Source organism: Aspergillus melleus (assembly GCF_016097325.1).
Source record: "Aspergillus melleus strain CBS 546.65 chromosome Unknown contig7, whole genome shotgun sequence".
Taxonomy (NCBI): Eukaryota; Fungi; Ascomycota; class Eurotiomycetes; order Eurotiales; family Aspergillaceae; genus Aspergillus; species Aspergillus melleus.
In genome coordinates, this window is record NW_025763376.1 from 1,231,653 (window position 1) to 1,255,054 (window position 23,402).

The 23,402-nt window shown below is 50.1% G+C and overlaps 10 protein-coding genes across 10 annotated transcripts; 4 read left to right on the plus strand and 6 right to left on the minus strand.

The window, feature by feature from the left end:
* Positions 1–172: 172 nt before the first annotated feature.
* LDX57_011332 (MDR family MFS transporter) lies at positions 173–2,211 on the minus strand (the record flags this gene model as incomplete). The annotated part of the gene is made up of 4 exons (XM_046093078.1): positions 173–925; positions 984–1,443; positions 1,505–1,842; positions 1,978–2,211. The coding sequence occupies 4 exons, from the start codon at positions 2,209–2,211 to the stop codon at positions 173–175; spliced, it is 1,785 nt and encodes a 594-aa protein (XP_045949056.1).
* A 695-nt stretch (positions 2,212–2,906) lies between these two features.
* LDX57_011333 (uncharacterized protein) lies at positions 2,907–3,641 on the plus strand (the record flags this gene model as incomplete). Its single annotated transcript, XM_046093079.1, has 1 exon — positions 2,907–3,641. The coding sequence occupies one exon, from the start codon at positions 2,907–2,909 to the stop codon at positions 3,639–3,641; it is 735 nt and encodes a 244-aa protein (XP_045949057.1).
* A 206-nt stretch (positions 3,642–3,847) lies between these two features.
* LDX57_011334 (acetoacetyl-CoA synthase) lies at positions 3,848–6,179 on the plus strand (the record flags this gene model as incomplete). Its single annotated transcript, XM_046093080.1, has 4 exons — positions 3,848–3,961; positions 4,008–5,496; positions 5,602–5,942; positions 6,021–6,179. The coding sequence occupies 4 exons, from the start codon at positions 3,848–3,850 to the stop codon at positions 6,177–6,179; spliced, it is 2,103 nt and encodes a 700-aa protein (XP_045949058.1).
* Positions 6,180–6,303: 124 nt separating this feature from the next.
* On the minus strand, positions 6,304–7,386 carry LDX57_011335 (uncharacterized protein; the record flags this gene model as incomplete). Its single annotated transcript, XM_046093081.1, has 2 exons — positions 6,304–6,707; positions 6,816–7,386. 2 exons carry the CDS (start codon positions 7,384–7,386, stop codon positions 6,304–6,306), a joined length of 975 nt encoding a protein of 324 aa, XP_045949059.1.
* An 890-nt stretch (positions 7,387–8,276) lies between these two features.
* LDX57_011336 (Tim17/Tim22/Tim23/Pmp24 family protein) lies at positions 8,277–9,264 on the minus strand (the record flags this gene model as incomplete). The annotated part of the gene is made up of 6 exons (XM_046093082.1): positions 8,277–8,334; positions 8,386–8,609; positions 8,678–8,891; positions 8,951–8,977; positions 9,073–9,188; positions 9,250–9,264. 6 exons carry the CDS (start codon positions 9,262–9,264, stop codon positions 8,277–8,279), a joined length of 654 nt encoding a protein of 217 aa, XP_045949060.1.
* Positions 9,265–14,990: 5,726 nt separating this feature from the next.
* RPF2 (rRNA-binding ribosome biosynthesis protein RPF2) lies at positions 14,991–16,375 on the minus strand. The gene is made up of 2 exons (XM_046093083.1): positions 16,281–16,375; positions 14,991–16,192 (listed from the first exon to the last, which is right to left on the minus strand). Exons 1-2 carry the CDS (start codon positions 16,295–16,297, stop codon positions 15,208–15,210), a joined length of 1,002 nt encoding a protein of 333 aa, XP_045949061.1. The 5' UTR covers positions 16,298–16,375; the 3' UTR covers positions 14,991–15,207.
* A 441-nt stretch (positions 16,376–16,816) lies between these two features.
* LDX57_011338 (uncharacterized protein) lies at positions 16,817–16,996 on the plus strand (the record flags this gene model as incomplete). Its single annotated transcript, XM_046093084.1, has 1 exon — positions 16,817–16,996. The coding sequence occupies one exon, from the start codon at positions 16,817–16,819 to the stop codon at positions 16,994–16,996; it is 180 nt and encodes a 59-aa protein (XP_045949062.1).
* Positions 16,997–17,117: 121 nt separating this feature from the next.
* LDX57_011339 (uncharacterized protein) lies at positions 17,118–17,285 on the plus strand (the record flags this gene model as incomplete). Its single annotated transcript, XM_046093085.1, has 1 exon — positions 17,118–17,285. The coding sequence occupies one exon, from the start codon at positions 17,118–17,120 to the stop codon at positions 17,283–17,285; it is 168 nt and encodes a 55-aa protein (XP_045949063.1).
* A 187-nt stretch (positions 17,286–17,472) lies between these two features.
* On the minus strand, positions 17,473–20,902 carry CYT20 (Valine--tRNA ligase, mitochondrial; the record flags this gene model as incomplete). Its single annotated transcript, XM_046093086.1, has 4 exons — positions 17,473–18,479; positions 18,537–20,546; positions 20,652–20,765; positions 20,881–20,902. 4 exons carry the CDS (start codon positions 20,900–20,902, stop codon positions 17,473–17,475), a joined length of 3,153 nt encoding a protein of 1,050 aa, XP_045949064.1.
* Positions 20,903–22,178: 1,276 nt separating this feature from the next.
* CKA1 (casein kinase II subunit alpha/alpha') lies at positions 22,179–23,400 on the minus strand (the record flags this gene model as incomplete). The annotated part of the gene is made up of 4 exons (XM_046093087.1): positions 22,179–22,268; positions 22,332–22,751; positions 22,807–23,180; positions 23,286–23,400. The coding sequence occupies 4 exons, from the start codon at positions 23,398–23,400 to the stop codon at positions 22,179–22,181; spliced, it is 999 nt and encodes a 332-aa protein (XP_045949065.1).
* Between the last annotated feature and the right edge of the window lie 2 nt (positions 23,401–23,402).

Here is a 23,402-nt window from a genome sequence, read left to right on the forward strand (position 1 = left end):
CGATCCGGAAGAGGCCGATAATGACTAACCTCGACCGTTTCCATCGAGTAACAGCAAGACCTCGTCTTCTTCATATTATGCCCGAGAATTCAATTATGTATGCCGTACATATGTCTCGATATGTATATGTCTAGATGGTCTGTAAGTCTAAAATGTTCAGCCTCGTCCCCATTCAGAGTTCGGTCAACGGAGTTTCCGGTTGACGCTCAGCCGGCGCCTGTTTCTCCCTGAGTCCCGTCTTCGTCTCGACGTGTTCCTGGCTAAGATGCTGCTTGGTGATGAACGCGCTGGCCAGGAACCCCACGGCCGCCAAGCACGCATAGAGAATCCAGATGTTGCGCATACTCCATGCATATGCATCTTTGACCGCCCGGCGCTGCTGCGGGTCATCCAGCGAGCGAATGAGCATCACGTTGGCTGCAGCCTCGGATCCCGTCAGCTCCTCCATCATTGTCGGCGAGAGCCCCGAGGCCAGAAGCGCAGACTTGCGTTGGTCCATGCTGTTCTGGAAGACCACGCCCCCGATCACCACGGACATCGCCATGGCCATGTTCCGGATGAAGCCGAAGGTCGCGGTCGCTGAGGCGGTTTCGTCTTGACGCACGTTACTCTGGAGGGCCAGGAGGGGCGGGAAGAAGAGAAGTCCGCATCCCATGCCGGTTGCGATCTGGTAGCCCACGATCTTGCCAAGGGATGAGGTGGCGTCGTAGTCGATGAACAGGCCGGTTCCGAGAAGGACCAGTGTTGTGCCGGCCCAGACGACTTCGAGATATCGGCCAGTACTGTGGATGATGAGACCGGCTGCCAGACTCAGGGTAGCCTCGGTTAGAACGAAGGGCAAGATCAATAGACCCGAGCGGAAGGGGCTAGCCTCTTGGGCGGACTGGAAGTACAGCGGAAGGTAGTATTCAGCCCCGAGGAATGCCTGCACGCGTAGTTGTTAGAGGCGGATGTACATCTAAATCGGGTTGTTTGACACTCACAAAGCCATGTGTAAAGGCCACGAGAAAACAGGCAACGTTCGATCGCTTCCCGAATATACCCAGTGGCATAAGCGGATACTTTGCCAGGCGCTTCTCGCAGTAGATGAAAACCAGCGTCATCAAGCATCCGAAGACAATCAGACAGATGACCTTGGGCGAATCCCAGGGGAAGATGTCCCCGCCAAAGTCCAGGCCGAGGAGCACCATGACCGTCAAGCCTAGGATGGAGAAGCTGCCAAACCAATCAACGGCCTTGAGACCATCTAGAACCCCAGTCCTCGGGTTGTGAATATCCAAGAACAGAAACAGGAGAACGAAGGCGGTGCCGCAGATAGGCAAATTAATCCAGAATATCCATCTCCAGGAGATGGACTCGGTGAAGGAACCACCGACAAGTGGCCCTAGAGCACCGGCGATCGCCCAAATAAACTCGATGAGTCCGAGGAACAAGCTGCGGAGTCTAGGCACATAGTTAGTCAGTCGGTTCCGGGGCGAGTTCTACATCGGTTGATTGATCATACCTGACACTGAAGAGATCGGAGATGGTGATCGTAATCAATTGAAGCAATCCACCACCTGCTATGCCCTGGACACTGCGACCCGCGATCAACATTGGCATATCAACTGCCTTGGCGCAGATAATCGAGGCGCCGAAGAACAAGGCCACCGCCGACAGGAGAATCGGCTTGCGACCCCAAATGTCGGACAGATTGGCCCAGATGTTCGTGCTGGCAGCATTGGCAATGAGATATGCACCTCCGATCCATACGTAGCCCGTGCCCGAGTGCAGCTCGGCAGAGATTGTGGGCGTTGCGGTGGCCACGATCGTTTGATCCAGAGCAGAGATGAACAGACTGAGCTAGAATCAAGTCAGTTATTTTCATTTTCATTTTTATTTTTGAATTTTCTTGCTCCTTTCCCCCTTTTCGTTCGGACAGACTTTCATCTACTTCCTCTTTCGGGCTTTTATTGGAATGCTATGCAATAAACGTACCGAAAGGGCGATCATCGTGAGGAAAATTTTCCAACGACTGCGATTTTTTTCTGAACCCATTATAGAGTGATTCCCATGCGCGCTGTCTCCTCTTTCGGGCTCACTGAAGCTCATATCTTCCCCTCCGCGCATATTCTCTCCGAACGGATCAGAGATTGCCGTTTGGGGCGCCTGAGGCCCTGAATCGTGTGTCTCGCAGCGACTGACGTTGACGTGATGTCCTGAAGGTGCCATTTTGCCGGACAGTCACTTTCTCAGTCCAGCAGAAAGGAGAAATAAGGGGAATGAGCCAAGTCACTCGGGATCGGCCTAGAATTAAATCTCAATCGACCCAGACGAATAAATCTGCTGTCTCCGATCCTGTCTGTGACTCCTCATGTTTGTTCCGTTTGCATCGATCTGCGGCCTCGGAGCCTAAGGCCGCAGCCCATTTTGGCTCTTCTGATTGGTCTACGGATTGCCTCGATCTATAGAAGAAATGTAGTTCAACAATATTCAATGGTCATTGTTGTGGTTTTGCAACTGTATCTTTACGGATTCCAGAGAGTTGTGATTCGACCGAAAATTCTTTCCTTTTATGTGTGTGTATGTGTGTACATACACAACTTGCAAGGGCAAACTCCAGGCATTACGCAATACCTACAAATTCCCAAAATCAAGTCAAGTGACAAAGGGTCATCAGAGTTATACTGATCTCGAAGTGAGTTCAAAGTGAGCTAGAGATGAAAGGATGTTGGCCCATAAGGTGACTCGTAGCAATGGTCATACTGACGGAATGCGGAGGGATTGAAGGTTAAATGATGACGATTCATAAAAGATTTTCCCACCCCTCCAGGATTATTACTTACATTCAAGCAACAGTGCATCCGTAAACCTGAACTAAACACACACACCAGTGCAAAGGTTTCCTGCCTCGTACAACCTCGACGATGCTGACGCAAGTCAAATGGGCACTCGCACGCCCCATACTGCCTCTGCTCAAAGAGAGAGAAGACAGACTAGAGGCTTCAGGACGATGGGCAGACGCGCAGAAGCTACGGAAGCATCAGCATAAGATACTCGGAATGTCCGAGGACAAGTGGCAAGCGTTTCATGAATATCTTCAGAGCACCTATCGACTGCGTTTGGTGGCCCAGCGGCGGATGGCCCTTGAGAAACGACAGTGGCAAATAACACGCGGCGAATCCACTGACGCCGAAAAGGACCCCGCCGAGTTGGAAGAAATCCGGAGGAAATTGGAAGCGCTGAATATGGAGCATCATAGTTCAATGCGATGGTGCTGGGACACTGACCTGCGTCAATGGGATGGCCCGTTTGTACGGGCGTTGCGGGCTACTGCGAGCATTACGATACCGTGGGATACACCCTTCTTGGTGTGGGAGTGTAAAATGAAACGCGGATGTTGTTTGAGAAATTGCGGTTGCTGCAAGATGCCACGCATTTTTCACAGAGGCGCTCCGGGTCACTGCACACCGGCCTGTGCCTGCTGCGAGAAGGATAGAGGGTTTCCGATACCGTTTACTGCAGACATGAATGAGCCTTACCTCCTTCCCTTCAACATGAAAACCCGAAGTGAGACCTCGTACAGCGGTCAGATGATGAATGCCCGTGTTTGGGGAATAGGCCCGTCGAAGGAAAAAGGTCCAGTTCAGATCAAGAAGTGATGATGATACAGATGCGTCAAGGCGCGGAGATCGAAGAGAAAGAAGAGCCATCGTGGAGTGCTCGCTTTTCCCCGCACTGCGGATGGCGGGGATAGCCGAGGTTCCTCTCTTCTTGTATCTAGATCCTCTACCTTCTTATCTCCAGATTCTAGACTATTACACACCCTAAATCTATAGCTTGAAGCAAATCAACGCAATTCCAAATCATGACTTCCCCATCAACACTCCCCCGGAAACTATGGGAGCATCCGAATCCGCAGTCCACGCAGATGTGGGCATTCAAGAAATCCCTGGAAGAGCAGAAGGGCCTAGGTTTCTCAGTGCGTCTCTTCAACGATCAAGTAGAAGTGTACTAAATTTCCCCAGACCTATGATGATCTCTACAGGTGGTCCGTCCGCAATCGAGCGGCCTTCTGGGACTTTGCCTGGAACTACTTCAACATAATCCACGAGGGCACATATACCTGCGTCGTAGACGAGTCAGCCCGAATTGACAGTATTCCCGACTGGTTCAATGGCATCCGTACCAATTTCGCCGAAAACATGTTGTTCACCGGGGAGAAATCAGCCAACGGCCACTCGACGATCACTACGCTCAACAAGGAAGACGGGAAGATTGCCCTAACGCAGATTCGCGAGGGAGGGTCGGAGCCATCCGTCAATTTCACCTGGGGTGAACTTCGGGCGAAAACAGGAAAACTGATTCAGGCGCTGAAGGCAGCCGGGGTCGCTAAGGGTGATCGAGTAGCCGTGGTAGCCAGCAACAGCATCGACACGCTCGTCGTTTTCCTGGCGACCACGGCACTCGGTGCGCTCTTCTCATCTGCATCGACGGATACGGGCATCAAAGGGATCCTCGACCGCTTGCTCCAGTTGAAGCCGAAAAGGGTCTTCGTGGACGATGCCGCCGTCTATAACGGGAAACGGATCGACCTCCGCTCCAAGATCAAGGATATCGTCGACGGTCTTCGAGACGTCCAGGAGTTCGAAGGCGTCATCTCTATCCCTCGCTTCACAGAGCAGCCAGCAGACGTGAGCGGATTGCTCAAGACCCAGCCCCTGTCTCAATTCCTGGCCAGGGCAGCCTCCGATAAACTGGAGTTTGTGCGCATCGGATTCCGCGAGCCCTTCCTGGTCGTCTACTCGTCCGGGACAACAGGAAAACCCAAACCCATTGTGCACGGCGTCGGCGGATATCTTCTCAACGCGAGCAAAGAAGCGCGACTGAACCGGAACCACGGGCCTAATTCCACCGTCCTCCAATACACCACCACCGGCTGGATCATGTACCTCTCTGCCATCGCGGGCTTGACATACGGCGGCAAGTCAATCCTATATGATGGCAGCCCGTTCCTCCCCGACGTCAAGTTCCTCATCCAGCTCCTGGGCGAGCACAAAGTGACCCATTTCGGCACTTCCCCACGATACCTCCACGAGCTACGCAAGAATAAAATCAGACCGCGGGAAATCGCCGACCTAAGCCACTTGTCAATCGTGACCAGCACCGGCATGGTGCTATCCGAGTCCCTGTTCGAATGGTTCTACGACGACGGATTCCCCACGCACGCGCAGCTGGCCAATATCTCCGGCGGCACGGACCTGGCCGCATGTTTCGGGCTCGAGAACCCACTGACACCACTGTATGTCGGCGGCTGTCAAGGTCCCAGCTTAGGCATTCCCATCGCAGTCTTCGATCAAGCCGAGGAGGGTGCCTCGGGTGTCAAAGGCACTGAAGTCCCGGACGGGACACCGGGGGAGATCGTAGCCACCGCGGCATTTCCTACCATGCCGGTGAAGTTCCTCGGTGACGATGGGGCCCAGAAATATTTCGATTCATACTTTGCGCGATTTGACAGTATGTCACTCCTCCCTGCCTCACCCATCTCTCACTCTCACCTCACCCACACCACCCCATCCGCCTCATCATCCATCATACTAACCAACCAAACACCAAACACAGACGTCTGGACCCACGGCGACTTCATCAGCATCCACCCCATCACGAAGCAGATCTTCTTCCTCGGCCGCTCCGACGGCGTCCTAAACCCATCCGGAATCCGGTTCGGATCCAGCGAGATCTACAACGTGATCGACACGCAGTTCTCAACCGAAGTCGCGGATTCGATCTGCGTCGGACAACGCCGACCCCAAGACAGCGACGAGTCCGTGATGCTGTTTTTGCTCATGAGACCGGGTTTCCAGTGCACGGGGGAGTTGGTGGGACGGGTCAAAGAAGCGATTCGGAAGGCGTTGAGCGCAAGACATGTGCCGAAGTTTGTGTTTGAGACGCCTGAGATTCCGGTACGTTTTTCTCGAGACCTCTAGTTCTACATGGAGTGGGGCCATGGGCTTGGTGATCGAACTGACGCGATGATACAGACGACGGTGAACCTGAAAAAGGTCGAGTTACCGGTGAAGCAAATTGTGTCTGGGAGGAAGATCAAGGCGTCAGGAACGCTGCTGAACCCCCAGAGCTTAGACTTCTATTACAAATTCGTAGAGGTGGAAAGATTAACGGAACCGAAGAGCAAACTATAAGAAGCCCGAACAATTTAGTGTCACTAGCTAGAGAAGGAAAAGAGAGATAGAGCAGAAATACACACGTGAGCAGCTTTACTCCCAGGAAAACAGAAAGCCATCACTATCACTATCACCATCACCATCACCATGCATAACTACCCTCAAACCACTCCAGTTCCAGTCCTTTCAGATTAGACCTTTCCTGCGAAAGGAGCTCCTCGATCTCAGACTGGTTCCAATGAGCCGCACAGACCCCAGACGGGTTAGATAAGGCTCCATTAGCGTCACGACGAATACACGGTTGATTCTTGAGCCGATCGAGAAACTTGAGAAGCTGGTCAATTGAATGTGTCTGATAAGGGAGATCTTCGCCCCGTATGCACGCCGGACAGAGGCGCAGAGTATCCAGCTCCCGGACCAGCACGCCCAGCTGGAACGAGTCGCACATGTAACAGCAAAGGGTGTTATCTTGTAGCTTATGCACACGGCTGCACAAGGCTCGCATGATACGCAAGATAGCGCCTCTTCTGTAATGATTTATCGTGACTATGAAGATGAAAACCGTTAGAATGAGGTAGATGGGTTTTCCAGGGAAAGGGAAAGGACATGCTGGGGGACCAGGTAGGTAGGAACTGTACGCAAGTCCTTACTTACACACTATATTTTTTGGAAACGGGAGCTGGCGAGTTTCAAGGTCCCCTTGACCATGGCGCAGGTGGGAGTAGGTAAATTCCTTAAACTTCTCCGCGTTCCGATACATCCAGGCCACGAAGAGCCCGCGCGGATCCATCGCGTTTTTGTAGAGTAGTTCCAACAGGCGGTGAAGGGACCGTTGCGCGGAAGGATGCTGTAAGACCTTCTCGCATTGGAAGTAGTATGCCTGGACAGCGAGAAGGGTGATTGACTCGAGGTCCATCGGCTGAGCCACCTCACGTGGCGGGGAGTACAAGAGGACCAGCAGGATCGTAAACATGCTCGGGGCGGTATCGGGGATGCGGAGGACCGTTGTGCCATCCACGCGGAGCCCCTCGCCCTCCGAGCCGGGGATCGTCAGCAATGTTTCGAAGAACTTGGATCCTGCGATCAGGTTGTGGGACGACACGCGGAAGCGTTGGGGTTGGGTGGTAGCCGTCGTGGCAGTGCCTGGGGCATAGGCAGGTGCCTTTTCCGGAGGTGAGACGACAAGAGTAACGTCCCCTGTGGGATCAATGACCACCTCCCTCATAGACTGTATTTCGGTTTCAATTGTCTGCTTGTCGAGCCTACCGCCATTTTCTCGGCCTGGTCTGCCAGTTCCTCGTGAATCGCATCGAGCTCTATTTCGGTCTCGTTCATAGTATCTTTGTCCGAGTCATCGCTGAGCGTTTTGGGACGCGCCACCACAGATTCCTCCAGAGGCGGGATCACTTTGTTTGCGTGGTCTCGTTTGTACGTTTTTCTCTTGATATAATTCACAATATGGAAAACGACACATAGTCCTACCGCCATATTCCAAAACGAGACAGCATATCGAAGGATGCAGGAGACTGGAAAGGAGAGCCGGTCTCCGTAGCGAAGAACAAGCAAATTGAAGAAAGCTAGGGTGTTCCACATGGCCAATGATGGCATCTCTGGTAATGGCCGTCCACCAGGGGGATAAGGTGGTTCAAACCCTCGTTGGCGAATGCGACGGTTGGCATTCTTCCAGCGGGCGCGGCAATATTCCCGATGGCGTTCATGACGCTCATGATTCTGGTAGTAATCCACCTTCATGGCGAGTGTGTGGGATTCCGGACGATGAGTATTTGTGAATGAAGAAGACAAGGCTCTGGCTTAAGAGGTTTCCGGCGGCAACTCAAACTGCTCCCGGAAGTGCCTCCTATTCGAGGGTTGGTCGCTCCTAAGGTATTCCATGGTTCGGATTGGCCAGAAACGCCATAATGATATCGTGCAATCAGGTATCAACTGGATCAATTAATCGTGATACACAAGAAGTGAAGGTAGAAGAAAGCAGAAAGAATAGATATGTATGCACCCGACTCTATACGCCATTGTCCTAGAAAAAGCAAAATATGAACACCCCCCCGACCGTTGAAAAGACAATAAGATGGTGCAAAACACCGAACCGGAAGGAATCTACTTGTTGTGTATCAGGAGATTGCGGAACGAGTCCCAATGGTCCGAATCGGCGTAACTATGACCGAATTAGCTGAGGATAGCAAAGGAAGCTGGTACCAGCACTTACATGTACACCATACTGCTCCGCAGACTCGACATCAGGGTCTCGGGGTACCAGCGGAAAATATACATGACGAAAGCCCAGCTGAGACTGGCAAAGACAGGCCATGCGTTCTTCTGGATTTCGGATCGCGATTCAGGGGTAATGAGGGAGGAGAGAGGGTGCATGCCTGGCTCCACAGAGAGCTTTGCCATGGCGAGTAGCACACGAGCAAAGACATAGATGACAATCTACAAGTCCATGCAATTAGCGAGTGGTCTCCAAGAAGCATCAATTCTGTCCAGCAATATTTCCCTACCTGTTGGGTAACACTTGTCTTGCGCCGACCAAAAACAGCGTACCCTCCCAACGCTCCGGCAAAGAAACTATCATATCGGCCCTCCTTTCCGATCGCGGACGGATTAACATTGCGCAGCACAATCATCGCGCTTTTGTAAATAAATGCAAAAGTTGCCAGGTTGCGAGCGTGTTGGCGCGTGGCTTTCAGGACAAGCTTGGCTTTTTCGCGGAAGCTGCAGATTTACATCAGTATACCGAGGTCGAACTTTATCGGCTATAAGGACCTTCTTACGTTCCGGACCGAAAGAGAAAGATCATCCTAAGCAAAAAGAAGTCGTATATTAGCTTATTCTCTTCCAGGAGTACGACACAGCGCTTGGAATCTAAATTGAGACAAGACAAGGCAAGACGTACACCAGAGCATGCGGAAACCGCACTTTTGCGCCGTAAACCGCGCCATTTCGAACACCCTTTGCTAACGACAAAAGCGGCGCAAAATCAGGGTTTGTGACGAGAGCATCTAGACGAGTCTACACCGCAGTCAGAACCAGACCGTGAGTCGAGGTACTCGAGACAGCCGACATAACCTACCAATAGTGCATCCATGATGTCTTTGCGCGCACGGGACCTCGGTAGGTCGGTCGGAGCAGCAGGAGTCGAAGATTACTTCGCCGACAGGAGAACACCCGACGTGGTGAGAATCATGAGCTGGAAGAATACAAATTAGGGCGGAGAGAACGGTAGCGAGCGAGAAAAGGGCGATCGGCCTGAAGAAGAGAGGGTGGGGAGGTCGGCATTTAAGGGCATCGCAGCATCCGCCAAAAGTTCCTCGGCATGTGAGAACCGCCAACGTCATGGTCACGTGGACTCCGGACTGACACTGTGGAAGGGCGAAGGCTTGGCAAGCAGAATGACTAAGGATCCGGATAGATTGGACCACTAAAAAACGATTGAATGAAGCAATTGAATTGGCTATATCCAACGAGTAGATTGAAGATGTTGAAGACCTCCTTTCCGGCTATCTAAGAGGTCTATTTATAATGCTAGAATCGCTTATTTTGACCGCTATTCTATAGCTTCATATTGCAATATTGCAGAATGCGCAATACCGCAATTTCGCTGCCGAGCAAGGCGATGATCGCCTTATCGCAACTGCTTAGTCAACTCCGCACTTCAACACACCCCTTCATCGCCTTGTGAAGGTCAACATTCTTCTATATCGATGATGAGGTCCTTGATATTGACTAGGTTGAGCATCCTGACGAATTCGCGGTGTCTCTGAGCGGGGAGTGCCTTCGTGAGGCCATCTGCAATCATCTCGTTGGTAGGGACCCATGCAACGCGTAGGCGTTCCTGCTGAATCTCCTGACGGAGCCAGAATCGATGAATATCGACATGACATAGTTTAGATCTCTGCTCAACGTCTGCTGAAATGGTTAAGCGAATAGTTTGTTAATTATTGCAGTGTACGATTAAATCGTGGTCAGGATCAAATTTCATGGTGTTGAAAACTCTTCTTTATCAGTATGTTGCTTTTGCTGTTTTAGAAAGCACAAGGTATTCGGCTTCAGTGGTAAAGGTAGTAATTGCACGTTGTTTGCCTGATTTTCATTCAATGGGGCCTCCGTATAGTTTCTAGATGAATCCTGCAGAGCTTGATCGATCGTATCGATCTGCAAATGCTGCATCTGAAGCGATTATTGCCACTTTTTTGGTCTCTTGGTTTCCTGAGTATTCGATTGCTAGAAAACGCGTAGCGTAGAGATAGACAATAACCCAATTCGCAGCAAGAATATGGTCCGGAGACGGGTTCTTCAGTGCTTCAGATAGACGGTTTATCATATAGGCAACGTCAGCGCGGGTGGTCACAGTGAGATATTGGATCGATCTTATTTTCATTTTGTATTTCTTGATCTTTTGGGGCGGCGCCTGCTCCGTGTATAAGGACAGGTTATAGGCGCTTGAATAAGAAGTCGCTGGCCAGGTCTTCAGATTGTTAAGATGGAATTTCGCAGCGAGATTTTCGAGGTAAGTGTCTTGACAGAGTCAGACCTTTCGCTGGGATCTATTTTGAATGATTCTGACTTTTAGAAATCACTTTATTTCTTTCATGTTGTGTAATTCATATTTTTTCGCGAGGGCGCGCTTGAATCGGTCAGTTGCTTCGCGTGCGGTCTTCGTAGGTAGGTTGATAATGATAATATTGTCGATGTATATAAAGACGATCATGTAGGTGTTGGAATAGAGGCATTTTTTCTCCGGGACGGGGACAAGGCCAAATTCAAGTAGTGTTATCGCCAGATCTTTCTGTCAAAGATGTTCCGATTTTTTCAATCTGTATAGTGTTTTTCTAAGCTTTTAAATTCTTTTTTTGATTTTGAATCCGTCCGGACATCTTGTGTATATAGTTTCGTCAAGCAGTGCATTCAGGAATGCGTTAACAGCATCGCGTTGGTCCGTATCGAGGTCGAATGCTGTCACAAGTGTCATAACTGCTCTGAATGCTTTCACGGACGTGGTTGCTGCATAATTAGTAGATATAGAGTCTTCTTTCAGATTATTGTGTACACAGATTTTTGTCTTAGCCTTTAGAAATTGTCCATTTTCATCAAATTTGTATGTGAAGATCCATTTCAGTGGTAGGATCTGCGCATTTTTCGCTTCTTCGTAATATGCGAGATTGTATGCTTCCATCGATTCAAGGTTTCCTATCTTTACACGGGTAGCAGAGATAAATTCGTTTTTTAATGGGTGTTGTAGCATTTCTGCATACGTTTTTGATGGCAGGGAAAGATCATTTTGATGTTATCGTTTTTTATTGATTTTTGCTGAATCGAGAGCAATCGAGAAAATATATTTTATTCGATTCGGCGTTTCGATGATTGAGAGATCTTGTATGATCGAATGAGTGATATACTGCGGGTCAAATCGTACTTTTTGTGATCTTGTGCCTTGAATGATATTCTCGGAACGGGTCCCATTATTTTGAAATCTTCATTTTTTTGGTTTTTCATTTTCTAATCTTTTATCCCCTGATCTCGATAAAATGTACGAATCGGGATCATCTGTACTGGTAGGCGTGTCTTCTTCGTTAGAATCTTCGTGGGTAGTAGAGATTTGATTTTTATTTTCTGCTGCTTTTTGTAATGATCTCGCTAAAAAGTTATCTGGGGTTTTCTGCCGCGGATGTACGGGTGTAGAAGGCGGTGATTCATCGTCAAATCCTCCCGACATACGAAATAATGATCTCTCTGTCTCTTGCTGATGATCCTGGCTGCAATGTTGAGGCGTTGACTAAGATGTTGGAGGTCCTGCGATGCGCATGCGATCCAGGGTGGTCATCTGATATCTAACTTCCTTACTAGGTTGTCGGTTTAACTCGCTCGATTCAATGGGTTTTTTTTCAGTCAAATATTGATCATTTTGATCAGTAAAAGCCTCATTCAATTCGTCAGAAATGTCATTTCTGGACTGGCTATCTCTTTCCGCGAGATCGGTCGAGTCATTCGATTGATGAAGGTCCGTTCTTTCCTGCAGTGAAATCGCGATCTCTGGCAACGGTATTGGGGAAGTCTCGCGAAACAGATCTTCAAGAAATGGCTCGTTAGGGTCATAAAACCTGCTTTTGTCAAATTGCACATTCCTCGCGATCTCTACTGATTGCTTTTTCGGATTCCAGATATGCCATATATTCGATGCAACTGGTCCAAGCAATATTCCGCGATACGCGCGTGGAGCCATCTTATCACTTCGATTTTGATCTTGTCGCGTGTAGGCAATGCAGCCGATTGTATGATGTGTCGCAAGATCTGATTTTTTTTCGTGAAACAATTCAAAAGATATCTTCCATTGAATATTGGCAGTAGATGTCCGATTTGTTATTTCTGCAGTTGATGCGAAGATCCATGGTCATAGATCTTAGAGTAATCTTGCTCCAAAGATCATTTTTCTCGTCTTCAAGATTAGTATGGATCCTACACGCTTTGTTGGACCGTTTTGATTCGGAATTTCGACTATCGAATATTCGTGTACGATCTCTTTGAGATGTTCAAACTCCTTGATCTCATTTTCGAGCGTTTGTTCTTGATCGTTTTTTATAAATTTAATCCGTATTTTGAAGAGATTTTCCCTCTGATTGACAAAAGTCTTGATAGTGTTGACGCAATCATTTTTTTGCGGGTGCGTATTCATTGCGTGAGAATGTGAGTATTCGTCATAAAAATGCAAAATCCACTGGTCTTCATTGAATGCTGGTCTCATCTGTATGAGATCAAAATGTATCCTCTCAAATAACAAGGTCGCCTTCATCTCAGGGCGCCTAGATATCTGTTGAAGAGCCCATGAGATCTTATATGATTCATATATTTGTTGATTTCTATTGTGATCATTTCAATCGATGATTTCGACATCCGTAGCGGTTTCAAATAAGCGCTTGATTGCATCTCGGTGAACGTGGCCCATTCGGCGGTGTCAATTTTCCATTCTTTTTTTCAAGATGAACAGTTTTTCTGACTTCTTGGTCGTCTGTATAGAAATCGCGTGTACATGTAAATCCTCACTCAATCCTTCCGATTTCTCGATAATCCATAATCCTGTGGAATGATCCTCTAGTCGGAACACAACTTTGTCGTTTCTCGTGATGCGATTGCGGCCAAAATCTCATTCGTATTCTGCTTGTTGGACCTTTCTGGCGCTTAGAATATTGGTATGCAGACCGGAAACGTATGCCACATTCTGTAAAATGATTGTTTTTTTGCCTTTATCGCCTTCGCAGTTAGAACGAATCCTGACAGTTTCAGTGCCTAGGATCTTGATAATTGAATTGTCTGCTCGCAGATTTCCTATCGCGTTCTCGTCCAGTGATTCAAATCGTAAAATATCGTTGTATACATGCGTGGACGCTCCTGAGTCAAGAATAAAGCAGTTTTTTAGAAGTGAGATGGTCTCTGCGTTGAATACAAGCGTCATTATATAGAGGAGTTGAAATAATTCGTCCTTCCAGTTCCGATCGATGTAGTCCCTGATCACTGCATCGAACTTGATCTTTCGCGATGTTAAGTCTCTGATCTTCTTGATAATTGCTTCATCTGTCTTGAATGAAGCAGTCCTTTTCGATAGGTTGAGATATGCGCATTCCGCGAATCGGTGGATTTCTTCACATATGCAATCCTGAGAATTCTTTCTTTTATCTTGATTTTCGTTCGATTTCTCGTCCGAATGGCCGTTTAATGAAATCATTGTGAATTGGTTCTTTGATTCCTGATACTGCCGGCTCATAAAATAATTTCTATATCGCGCGAGCAGTTTATAAAATGTCTTGTCTTCGCGTTCGTCGTCATCAATTGTCTGCAACTGCAGATCACTGAATATGAGCGATATAGGTCCAATCGTCTGCAAGAATATCCTTTTCACATGTCTATTCTGGCTTTCTGGAAGGCCTTGTTTCTTGATCGCTGCATACGCAAAGATAAATTCATTCAATCATGTCTCTATCTTGTCCTTTCTGGGGAATCTCTTGCTGATCGTATTGTATAGCTTAAAAATTTTATTGTCAAGATATCTTTCGCTCGGCTTGAATTGCTCCTTTAGTGTTTTGATCATTTTTCTCTTTTTTGTGTTTTCAATTATCGGTCTTGCCCGGATCGGTATGGAAGATCTAATTGCTTTTTCTATCTTTGCTATAGCGTTCGTCTTATTCTTTCAATTCTGAAGCTGATATTGCCATTTCTTATAGGACTTATCATCAAATTCAGTCAGGTTCTTAGGACGTTCTGGTTCCTCTGGGTATTCCTTTCGATCAGGATCGAAGTGATCCCATATTGCGAGACGATATGCGTACGTTTCTATTTTTTTGATTCAATTGCGCCAATTGTCCGGTCCGTTGAGGACGATTTTCATTTTCACGGCGCTATCCGTATCGATTCCGTTAGCCATGGTCCTCTGATTCGCTGGAATACTGCTCAGAGAGGTCCTTTGACGAATATAAAGATGAAATGATCGTATCTCTAGATCTAGAGGGTCACCGGATTCATAACTGTGGAAGGGCGAAGGCTTGGCAAGCAGAATGACTAAGGATCCGGATAGATTGGACCACTAAAAAACGATTGAATGAAGCAATTGAATTGGTTATATCCAACGAGTAGATTGAAGGTGTTGAAGACCTCCTTTCCGGCTATCTAAGAGGTCTATTTATAATGCTAGAATCGCTTATTTGACCGCTATTCTATAGCTTCATATTGCAATATTGCAGAATGCGCAATACCGCAATTTCGCTGCCGAGCAAGGCGATGATCGCCTTACCGCAACTGCTTAGTCAACTCCGCACTTCAACAGACACATAGTAGAGTGGTAGTAACATGGGGATAGACTTGGTATATTGTATGATCAACTTTTTATATGGTAGTAGTGTCTATACACATCAACATCAACTCAACAAACAGATTCATATCTCTCAACGAGGTGTCAGTCGACCAAATCCACCGAAAACGCCGGGGTGCGAAACGGAAAGAATAGATAAAACAGAAATTATGCGTCGCAGCGTCAATCCTTCTATGCTACCTTGGCCCTCTTGTGGCCCTCATCCTCCGAGATCTCATCCACATCCATCATGTCATCATCCCCTTGCTCCTCGTCGGATTCCATACCAGCCCGTCGCTTCAGACCCTTCATCTTCCTCGTCTGCAATCCACCCAGGTCTTGCTTGGCCAAGTGCACACGACCGATCTTGTCACCGATGGAGTCCAGGCCGATGTTCTTCTTCAGCTTAATCTCCTCGTTGGGTCGCTTGCCCTGCTTCATGGCCTCCTTCATGGCGTCCCGCGGCGCCTCCTGGACGCGGCCCACCTTGAAATCGAACTTGGGGCCTATCTCGTCCAGTTCCACGCGGGGGAGCTTGTGTCCGCTGCGCTTTGTCCGGATTTTGTACCAGCGCAGGTGAATAACGGGAGCCAGACCGTCGGTAGGCTCATCGGCACCCAGCATCAGGGCATACTGCAGTCCCTCGACATCGATCTTATCCGAGGTCTCGCCCTTGAACATATCCACAAACATGCTCTTGAGCAGGACGTGCGGTGTCGACGTAGAGTCATCCCAGGCGCTACCGGAGAACAGCATCAAGGGTCGTAGCCCGACACCGACATGCATCGTAAGGTTGTTCATGGCTGGGATATCCTCGCCGTCGGGGTTGGGGAGGAGCATCAGCTCGCACATGTCGAGGAGCTTGGAATCGAACATGCGGGCCAGGGTCACGCAGTTGGGACGCTTCTTGTTGCTGCTGCCGAACACGACCATACCGCACTCGTTCTTGTTGGCCAGAAACTCGAGGTTCTCGGTGCTCTCGAACGGGTGGATGTTCTCATTCTTCTTGTGGAAGAGGACGGAGTTTGGCCGGGTCAGGGAGTGGAAGGTCTTGAGAACGGTGTGCAGGGGCATCGGACATTTCGAGCCGTGCATCAAAAGAGTTTTCTTGGGAGGTTCGATGAGTTGAGGCTCTTTGGCCTTCAGAATGCGCGCCGTGCGCGGGTTCTTGGGTTTTCTGTCGCGGAAAAATTTCGTCAGTCAGCGAGGTGAACCTGGTCATGCTGCAAATTACAGTAGGGATCAATAAAAAGAATCGCACTTACACTTCTCTGAGCATCATGACGAAGGCAGTCTGCTCTCTGGAGAAAAGAGTTGATGAGGTTGCTGGACTGGCAAAATCCAAAAAGAAAAAGCGGAGCGAAAAGTTTTGGCGGAAATTTTGTCTTGGCGCCGCTTATCGATAAGCTTATTGAGGATCGCCTCGACAACCGCTCGAACAACAGTCCTTCCGTCTATGACAAAGTGTAGCGGGTGATTCTCGCAGCCACCATTCCTACAGGGTATCACATCGGAGGGGCCTATATTCCCGGTGCCAAATAGGAGAGCATTCAACTTAGCAAGAGAATTTACAGAGTATAGTTCCTCTCCTTTACTATCTCTATACCAAGTGTAGTAGAGACTTCTGTCAATTTCGCTCACATGGTCTTTCTTATAGTCTCACACAGAGTATAACACAGAATTTTGATCTTTATGCAGTATGGCCCAGTCAAGGCGCCGAAATGGATGATAACTCTTTCTTTACGATAATCCCAATGATAGCCCGTTGATATCAAGGGCCCGAGTGCCTTCGGAGCCAGTGATGAAGCCTGATCTCGTCGAGCCAGAGATATTGGAGCCTGCATCTGGGGGGCAAGTACTTGGACCAAGCCACCAGACCATCTCGGACGAGATCTCCAGCATCAAGTCTCTGGGTGGTAAGCTTTTGGGCGAGCTCAGCGTGCAGGGCCTCCAGAACGCCGCTTGGCCGGCTGGGTCGTGACTCCTGTCGGCTCTTCGGCTGTCTACCTCCAGGTGGCTTTCATATAAGAGGAGAAGGGCAAGTCTAGCTACCCGTAGCTCCTATCAGCTCCTCGACTGCTGTCTACCTCCGTGTCTTCAATATGGCTCTCCAGCAGGAAGAGAAGGCCACGGCCAGTCACCAGCGATCTCAGGAGGTCGTGCGCCGTCAGCAGCAGCTCGTGAGCTCTCCCGGGATGAGGCAGCTAGTTCCCCGAAACGATTCAAGGAGGAGTCTGGCAAACGTTCGATTCCCAGTGCACGGGGCCTAGTGGCGATCGACACCTCCGCGGCGAGCTTTTGTATAGATTTTACACTGGCCCTGCCGAAATCAAAACAATACTCGCTGCACGAATTCCAATGACTTACCCCTATAAAATATGGGATGGGACCAATAAAAAAAGAACAGATCTTTGTATTTTAACTAAGAAAAGAGAATGTACGTAGCTGCTATTTAATCTACTCTAGCCGCAGCTTTTCAAACTCACGAATCTGCTCCTCCAAGCGAGCCAACTCGCTCTCGGCATCCCGAAGCTTCTTCTCTTCCGATTCGCGAACCTCAGGCTTGGCCTTCTCCTGCCACGCGGGAGAGCTCGTGAGCTGCTGCTGACGGCGCACGATCTCCTGAGATCGCTGGTGGCTTGCCTTGGCCTTCTCTTCCTGCTCGAGGGCCACCTCCTTAGAGACACGGAGGTAAACAGCGGCCGAGGAGCCGACGGGAGTCACGACACAGCCGGCCGGGCGAGCGGTGTTCTCGGGGCCCTGCACACTGAGTTCGCCCAAGAACTTACCACCCAGAGACTTGATGCTGGCGATCTCGTCCGAAATGGTCTGGTGGCTGGTGGCGTCGTAGGTCTGGATGATGACGTCGCCCTTGACCTTAAGCTCGTACTGGGCGATGATCGACCGGACGGCCTTGGAGGTGTTCAGGATGAGCTCGTAGGCGGTCTCGGCGACGGTGTCGTCGAACTCAGGCTTGTACTCGGGGTAACGCGCCGTCATGATGGAGATGTTCTTGTCGCCGGCACGGCGAGGCAGACGTTGCCACAGGTGTTCTGTAACGAAGGGCATGATGGGATGGATCATGGTCAGGGCACCCTCAAGAGTGGTGTAGAGGGTCTCCTTGGCGGACTGCTGCACCTCGGCAGGAGCGTCGGGGTTCAGCAAAGACTTGGAGTTCTCGATGAACACGTCGCACAGCTGGCTGTACCAGTACTGGTAGATGGCGATGGCGGCAACAGAGAACTCACGCTGCTCCAGAGTGTCGTTCATCTCCTTGGCGGCAGCGTTGAACTTGTGCAAGATCCAGCGTTCAGAGAGGGACTCCCGGCCAGTCTTGGAAGGAGTAGCCTGAGGCTTGAAGTCATCGCCCAGCTTGCCAAGGACGAACTTGGTAGCCTGGTAGATCTTGTTGCAGAAACGGCGATAGGCGTGGATAACCTGGATGTCGAAGGCGATATCACCACCTGGGCGAGTTAGAACCAATAGTCAAATTATAAGTGGGATATACAGTGATCACTTACCACCGGTAGTGTAGGAGACGAGCGCAAAACGCAGGGCGTCGGCACCGCACTCGGGAATACCCTTGGGGAATGCCTTCTTCTGGTACTTGGTAGCAGTGGCGACCTCCTTGTCGGCCAAGTTACCAAGGAGCAGCTTCGCATGGAGATCATTGAGCTCAATACCCTCCATAACGTCGATGGGATCAATGACGTTACCCAAAGACTTGGACATTTTGCGACCCTCGGAGTCACGGATCAAAGAGTGGCAGTACACCTCCTTGAAGGGGACCTTGCCTGTCATCTTAATACCAAGCATGATCATTCTAGCGACCCAGAAGAAGAGGATATCCCAGCCAGTCTCCAGGACAGATGTGGGGTACAGGTTCTCCAGGTCATGGGTCTTGTTAGGCCAGCCCAGGGTAGAAAAGGGCCAAAGGCCAGACGAGAACCACGTGTCAAGCACATCAGGGTCTCTCTCCAGGACAAACTTCTTGCCGGGGAACTTGGCCTCAGCCTTCTTCTGGGCTTCCTCCTGGGTTCGGCCGGTCACCCACAGTTCACCGTCACTGTTGTCACCCTCGTCACCCTCAATCTTGACGAAGTAAGCGGGAGCCTGGTGGCCCCACCAGAGCTGTCGGGACAAACACCAGTCGTTAATGTTCCGCATCCAGCGGAAGTAGCTCTTCGAGGCGGATTCGGGACGGATGAGAATGTCGCCATCCTCGACAGCCTTGATGGCGGGCTCCGCAAGGCTCTCCATCTTCATCCACCACTGGGGCTTCAGGATAGGCTCGATGACATCGTTGGACTTAGCGCAGCGGGGGATCTTCATGGGGTTGTGCTCCCACTTCACGTACAGTCCCTGCTCCTTCAGGAGCTCAATAACCTTGTAACGAGCATCAAAGCGCTTCATGCCGGCGAAAGGACCTCCCTTCTTGTTGAAGGTACCGTCGTCGTTCATGACAGAGATGAACTCAAGGTTGTGAGCCTTTCCGCGGTTGAAGTCGTTGAAATCGTGAGCGGGGGTGATCTTGACAGCACCAGTACCGAACTCGGGGTCGACTTCGGGGTCGGCCACGATGGGAAGCAGACGGTCCACGAAGGGGTGCTTGGCGAATTTGCCAATCAAATGCTGATAGCGCTTGTCGTCGGGGTGGACGGCAATACCGGTATCACCGATCATGGTTTCCGGACGAGTGGTGGCGATCTCGATTCTCTCCTTGGTGCCGTCCATCTCATAGCAGAAGTGAGTCAAAACACCGAACTCAACCTTCTTCTCATAGCCAGGGACGTCGAGCAGGGTGCGACCCTCGACTTCCTTGTTCTCGACCTCCAGGTTGGACAGAGAGGTGTTCAGGGCCACACACCAGTTGACCAGGCGGTTGGCACGGTAGATGATGCCCTCCTCGTGCAGACGGACGAAAGTCTCCGTGACAGCCGCGGAGAGGTTGGGGTCCATGGTGAAAGCCTCACGGGACCAATCGAACGAACCACCGACTCTGCGCAGAGCATTCTTGATGTTGGCGTGGTACTCGTGTTTCCACTCCCACACTCTCTCCGTGAACGCCTCACGGCCGAGGTCATGGCGAGTCTTCTTCTCCTTCTTCCAGAGCATCTTCTCGACGACACTCTGGGTGGAGATACCGGCGTGATCCATACCAGGAAGCCACAGAGTGGTCTTGCCCTTCATGCGCTGCCAACGGATCATAGTATCCTGGAGAGCATTGGTGAGGGCATGGCCCATGTGAAGAGAACCAGTGACGTTGGGGGGAGGGATAGGGATGACGAAGTAACCCTCAGGCTTGACCTTGTTGTCGGGGCCAAACTCGGGCTTGAAGAGACCCTTCTCCTCCCACCAGTCGAGGCGACCGGGCTCGATGACCTTGGGATCGTAGGCATCGGTAGTCTTCTCCTTCTCAATCTTGCCAGCCTTCTTGTCCGCCTTGGCCGCAGCGGGCTTGGCCGCAGCGGCCTTCGCCTGCTTTTCGGCAAACTTCTTCGCTTTCTCGGCCTTCTTGCGCTCACGCTCCACTAAAGAATATCATGCCCTTGTCAGATCACATCATACCCAAGACCAGCCACGGTGTATCTAGACCCCGCGGGGCACGGAGGAACGGGGAACGGGAGGAACCATACACTCTTTCTCGGACTTCACCTTGGGAGGCGCGGCGGCAGCGGAGGGGTCTTGGTTTCTCGTTTGCTCATCGGCTTGAGCGGGGGTATCAATCTTGGGAGCCGCAGGCTCGCCAGCTATAACCAAGCACCGAAAGCACTGTTAGCCTTTTGCGCCTTTTGACCACACTCGAACTACTGAGTCATAGTAGAGGGGGGAGGACGAGGTTCAAGAAAGCAACAAGCAACTCACCGGGATTCTGGGGGGCAGACATCCTGGAAAATGATCGAGATAATGGAGGAGTAAGTCTCCAGGGCGCCGATCGCGCCACGAACTGCCGGATAAGTATCTTGACCACCGGTGACTCCAACGGCGATAGAGAGCAAGGAGGGGGAGGGGTCGTTGTGCGGCGGGCAATTAAATTTCCTGGCGCGCAGAGCAAAGAATGGAACGAATCAGAGAATTGGTAGTGCGGGGCCCAAAGAAAGGCTGGCAGTGGAGAATCGCGGTGGAGGTCGATTCCCTAGTCCGGGTCAGTATGGCCTCGTGTGATATATAAGCAGGTATGACTCTTCGTGTCAAGCCTCAATTCTAGGTATGGGCTGCCCGGGTCCTATTCGCTGCCTTGACCGGAATCTGAAGTCTCCGCGACAAAAATTTTGAGGCCAAATGAGTCACATCACGTGATCGATCGTCCATGTACAATGAGTCTTGATACCAGCAACACTGGACTACGATGCGAGAAATACCTCTCATGGAACCTCTAAAACACTCCGGATTCTACGCAAATTTATCTGGCAGATAATACTCATCTATGTTGGTAGCGGAAAACTTCATCTATATGATCTGCATAACCATTGGGGTGAAGGAAGGGGGGAAAATCATTAATTGAAACGAAAGCCCAGAGAGAATCATATAAGCACCAAACTATGTAGCCCCTCACGCCTGTCAATGACGCATCAAATACCGATGACGTGCAGATAGAAATGTGGTTTCGAGAGGAGAAAGAGGAGAGCGGGAAAACACGTAGAGTGAGAAAAGAAACCCCATGAATATCAATCCAACAGCCTAGGAAGGAAGAAATGGTGCAGGAACATGGATGAGTTGGTAGAGAGGCATGAAGAGGAAAGTGAAAGAAAAAGAAAACGGAGTGGAATTGCGTCAACCTCATTTGGTCAATTTCACTCGCTGGATACGCCAAAAGGATTGAGCTGAGATGGGCTCGTTGCCCAAACGTATTAGGTGTATTGTCATCTGGTCATCATGGTCGTCTCCCCATCCATACGCCATAGTTCATCGCTCCCACGGAGTATACTGCGGCCCATGCCAACGTGGGATGACGGAACTCATGGCATGCCCTTCATCTTTTTTTGTTGTTTTCGGTTTTCGTGAAGTTATTTGGTCTTATATCAGATTTTCTGTTTTAGTCCCAGAATCGACTCAAAATTCGGACCAAATTGGGGGATATCAAAGTTGCAGTAAGGTCACGCTGAGCGGAAAGAGGATCGCTAAGACCCGAGGGCAGCGTTCGTAGAAACTCCTCCGTGTCATCAGGCGACGTTGTTTCTAGCCTGCGACTCGGCTGCGCGGATGGGAGCGAAGTATGGATGAGCCATAGCCTCCTGGGCGGTAAGTCGTTCCTATATACAAGGGTCAGTATGTAAGATAAAAGGTTCGGCAGTCCATAAGGTAAGATGACATACAGCGTGGTCATATCGCAAAAGCTTGTCTAGGAAATCGATAGCCTCGTCACTGACAAAGCGCTGGTTGTCGGCATTGACAAACGAGTGCCAGGCCTTGCGCGGGAACCGAGAGAGGATTTCATCGTACTGAGGATCAAGCTCAATTTCGTACTTGTCAAGGTACTCAAAGAGCTCCTCAGTTCCGAGCACCTTGGCAATCTTGACAAGCTGGTCCGAATTGCTGTTTCCGTGGAAGAAAGGCTCCTTGCGGAAGATCATGGAGGCGAACATCGCTCCCAGCGACCACATGTCTAGAGAGTAATCGTATTCCTGGAAGTCGACGAGCAACTCGGGGCCCTTGAAGTATCGAGAGGCAACTCGTACGTTGTATTCCGTGCCCTTGTGGTAGAACTCGGCGAGACCCCAGTCGATAAGGCGCAGCTAAGTCACGGGTCAGCAACGGTTCTACTAAATGTAAAAGGCATGCACGACCCACCTTGCGCTTCTCGTGATCAATCATAACATTATGGGGCTTCACATCGCGATGCATAATACCCTTGCTGTGACAAAAGTCGAGGGCCTTCAACAGTTCATAAACATAGAAACGAACATCATAATCGGAGAATCGCGGATACAGCGTGCGGAAGTCGGTGTTGTTGACGTATTCAAAGACCAAGCTCGGGGTCTTGCTCTGACTGTCGCGGACCACATCCAGCAGCGCCACCACATTGGGACCTCCAGCTAAGTTCTGAAGAATCTTGATTTCACGCTTAATCTTCTTCTTCTTGACTGGTTTGAGGACCTTGATAACACACTTCTGGTAATTGACGACATTAATGCCCTCGAAGACTTCGGAATACTTTCCCCGACCTAAAGTAAATATTGTCAGTACTCGGAACAAAAAGCTAATCCATCGGCCGCACGGCAAGAACGCCATTGCAATGGCAACAGGTAGGGATGGCTCTTCCGCCTTACCAATCTTGCGAACGACCTCGTAGTTTTCCAGAACGCCCCAGGAGATGTTGACGCTATCATAGTCCCAGTACGACCGAGGCATATGCTCGTTGACATCAGCGTAGACGCGCGCCATGA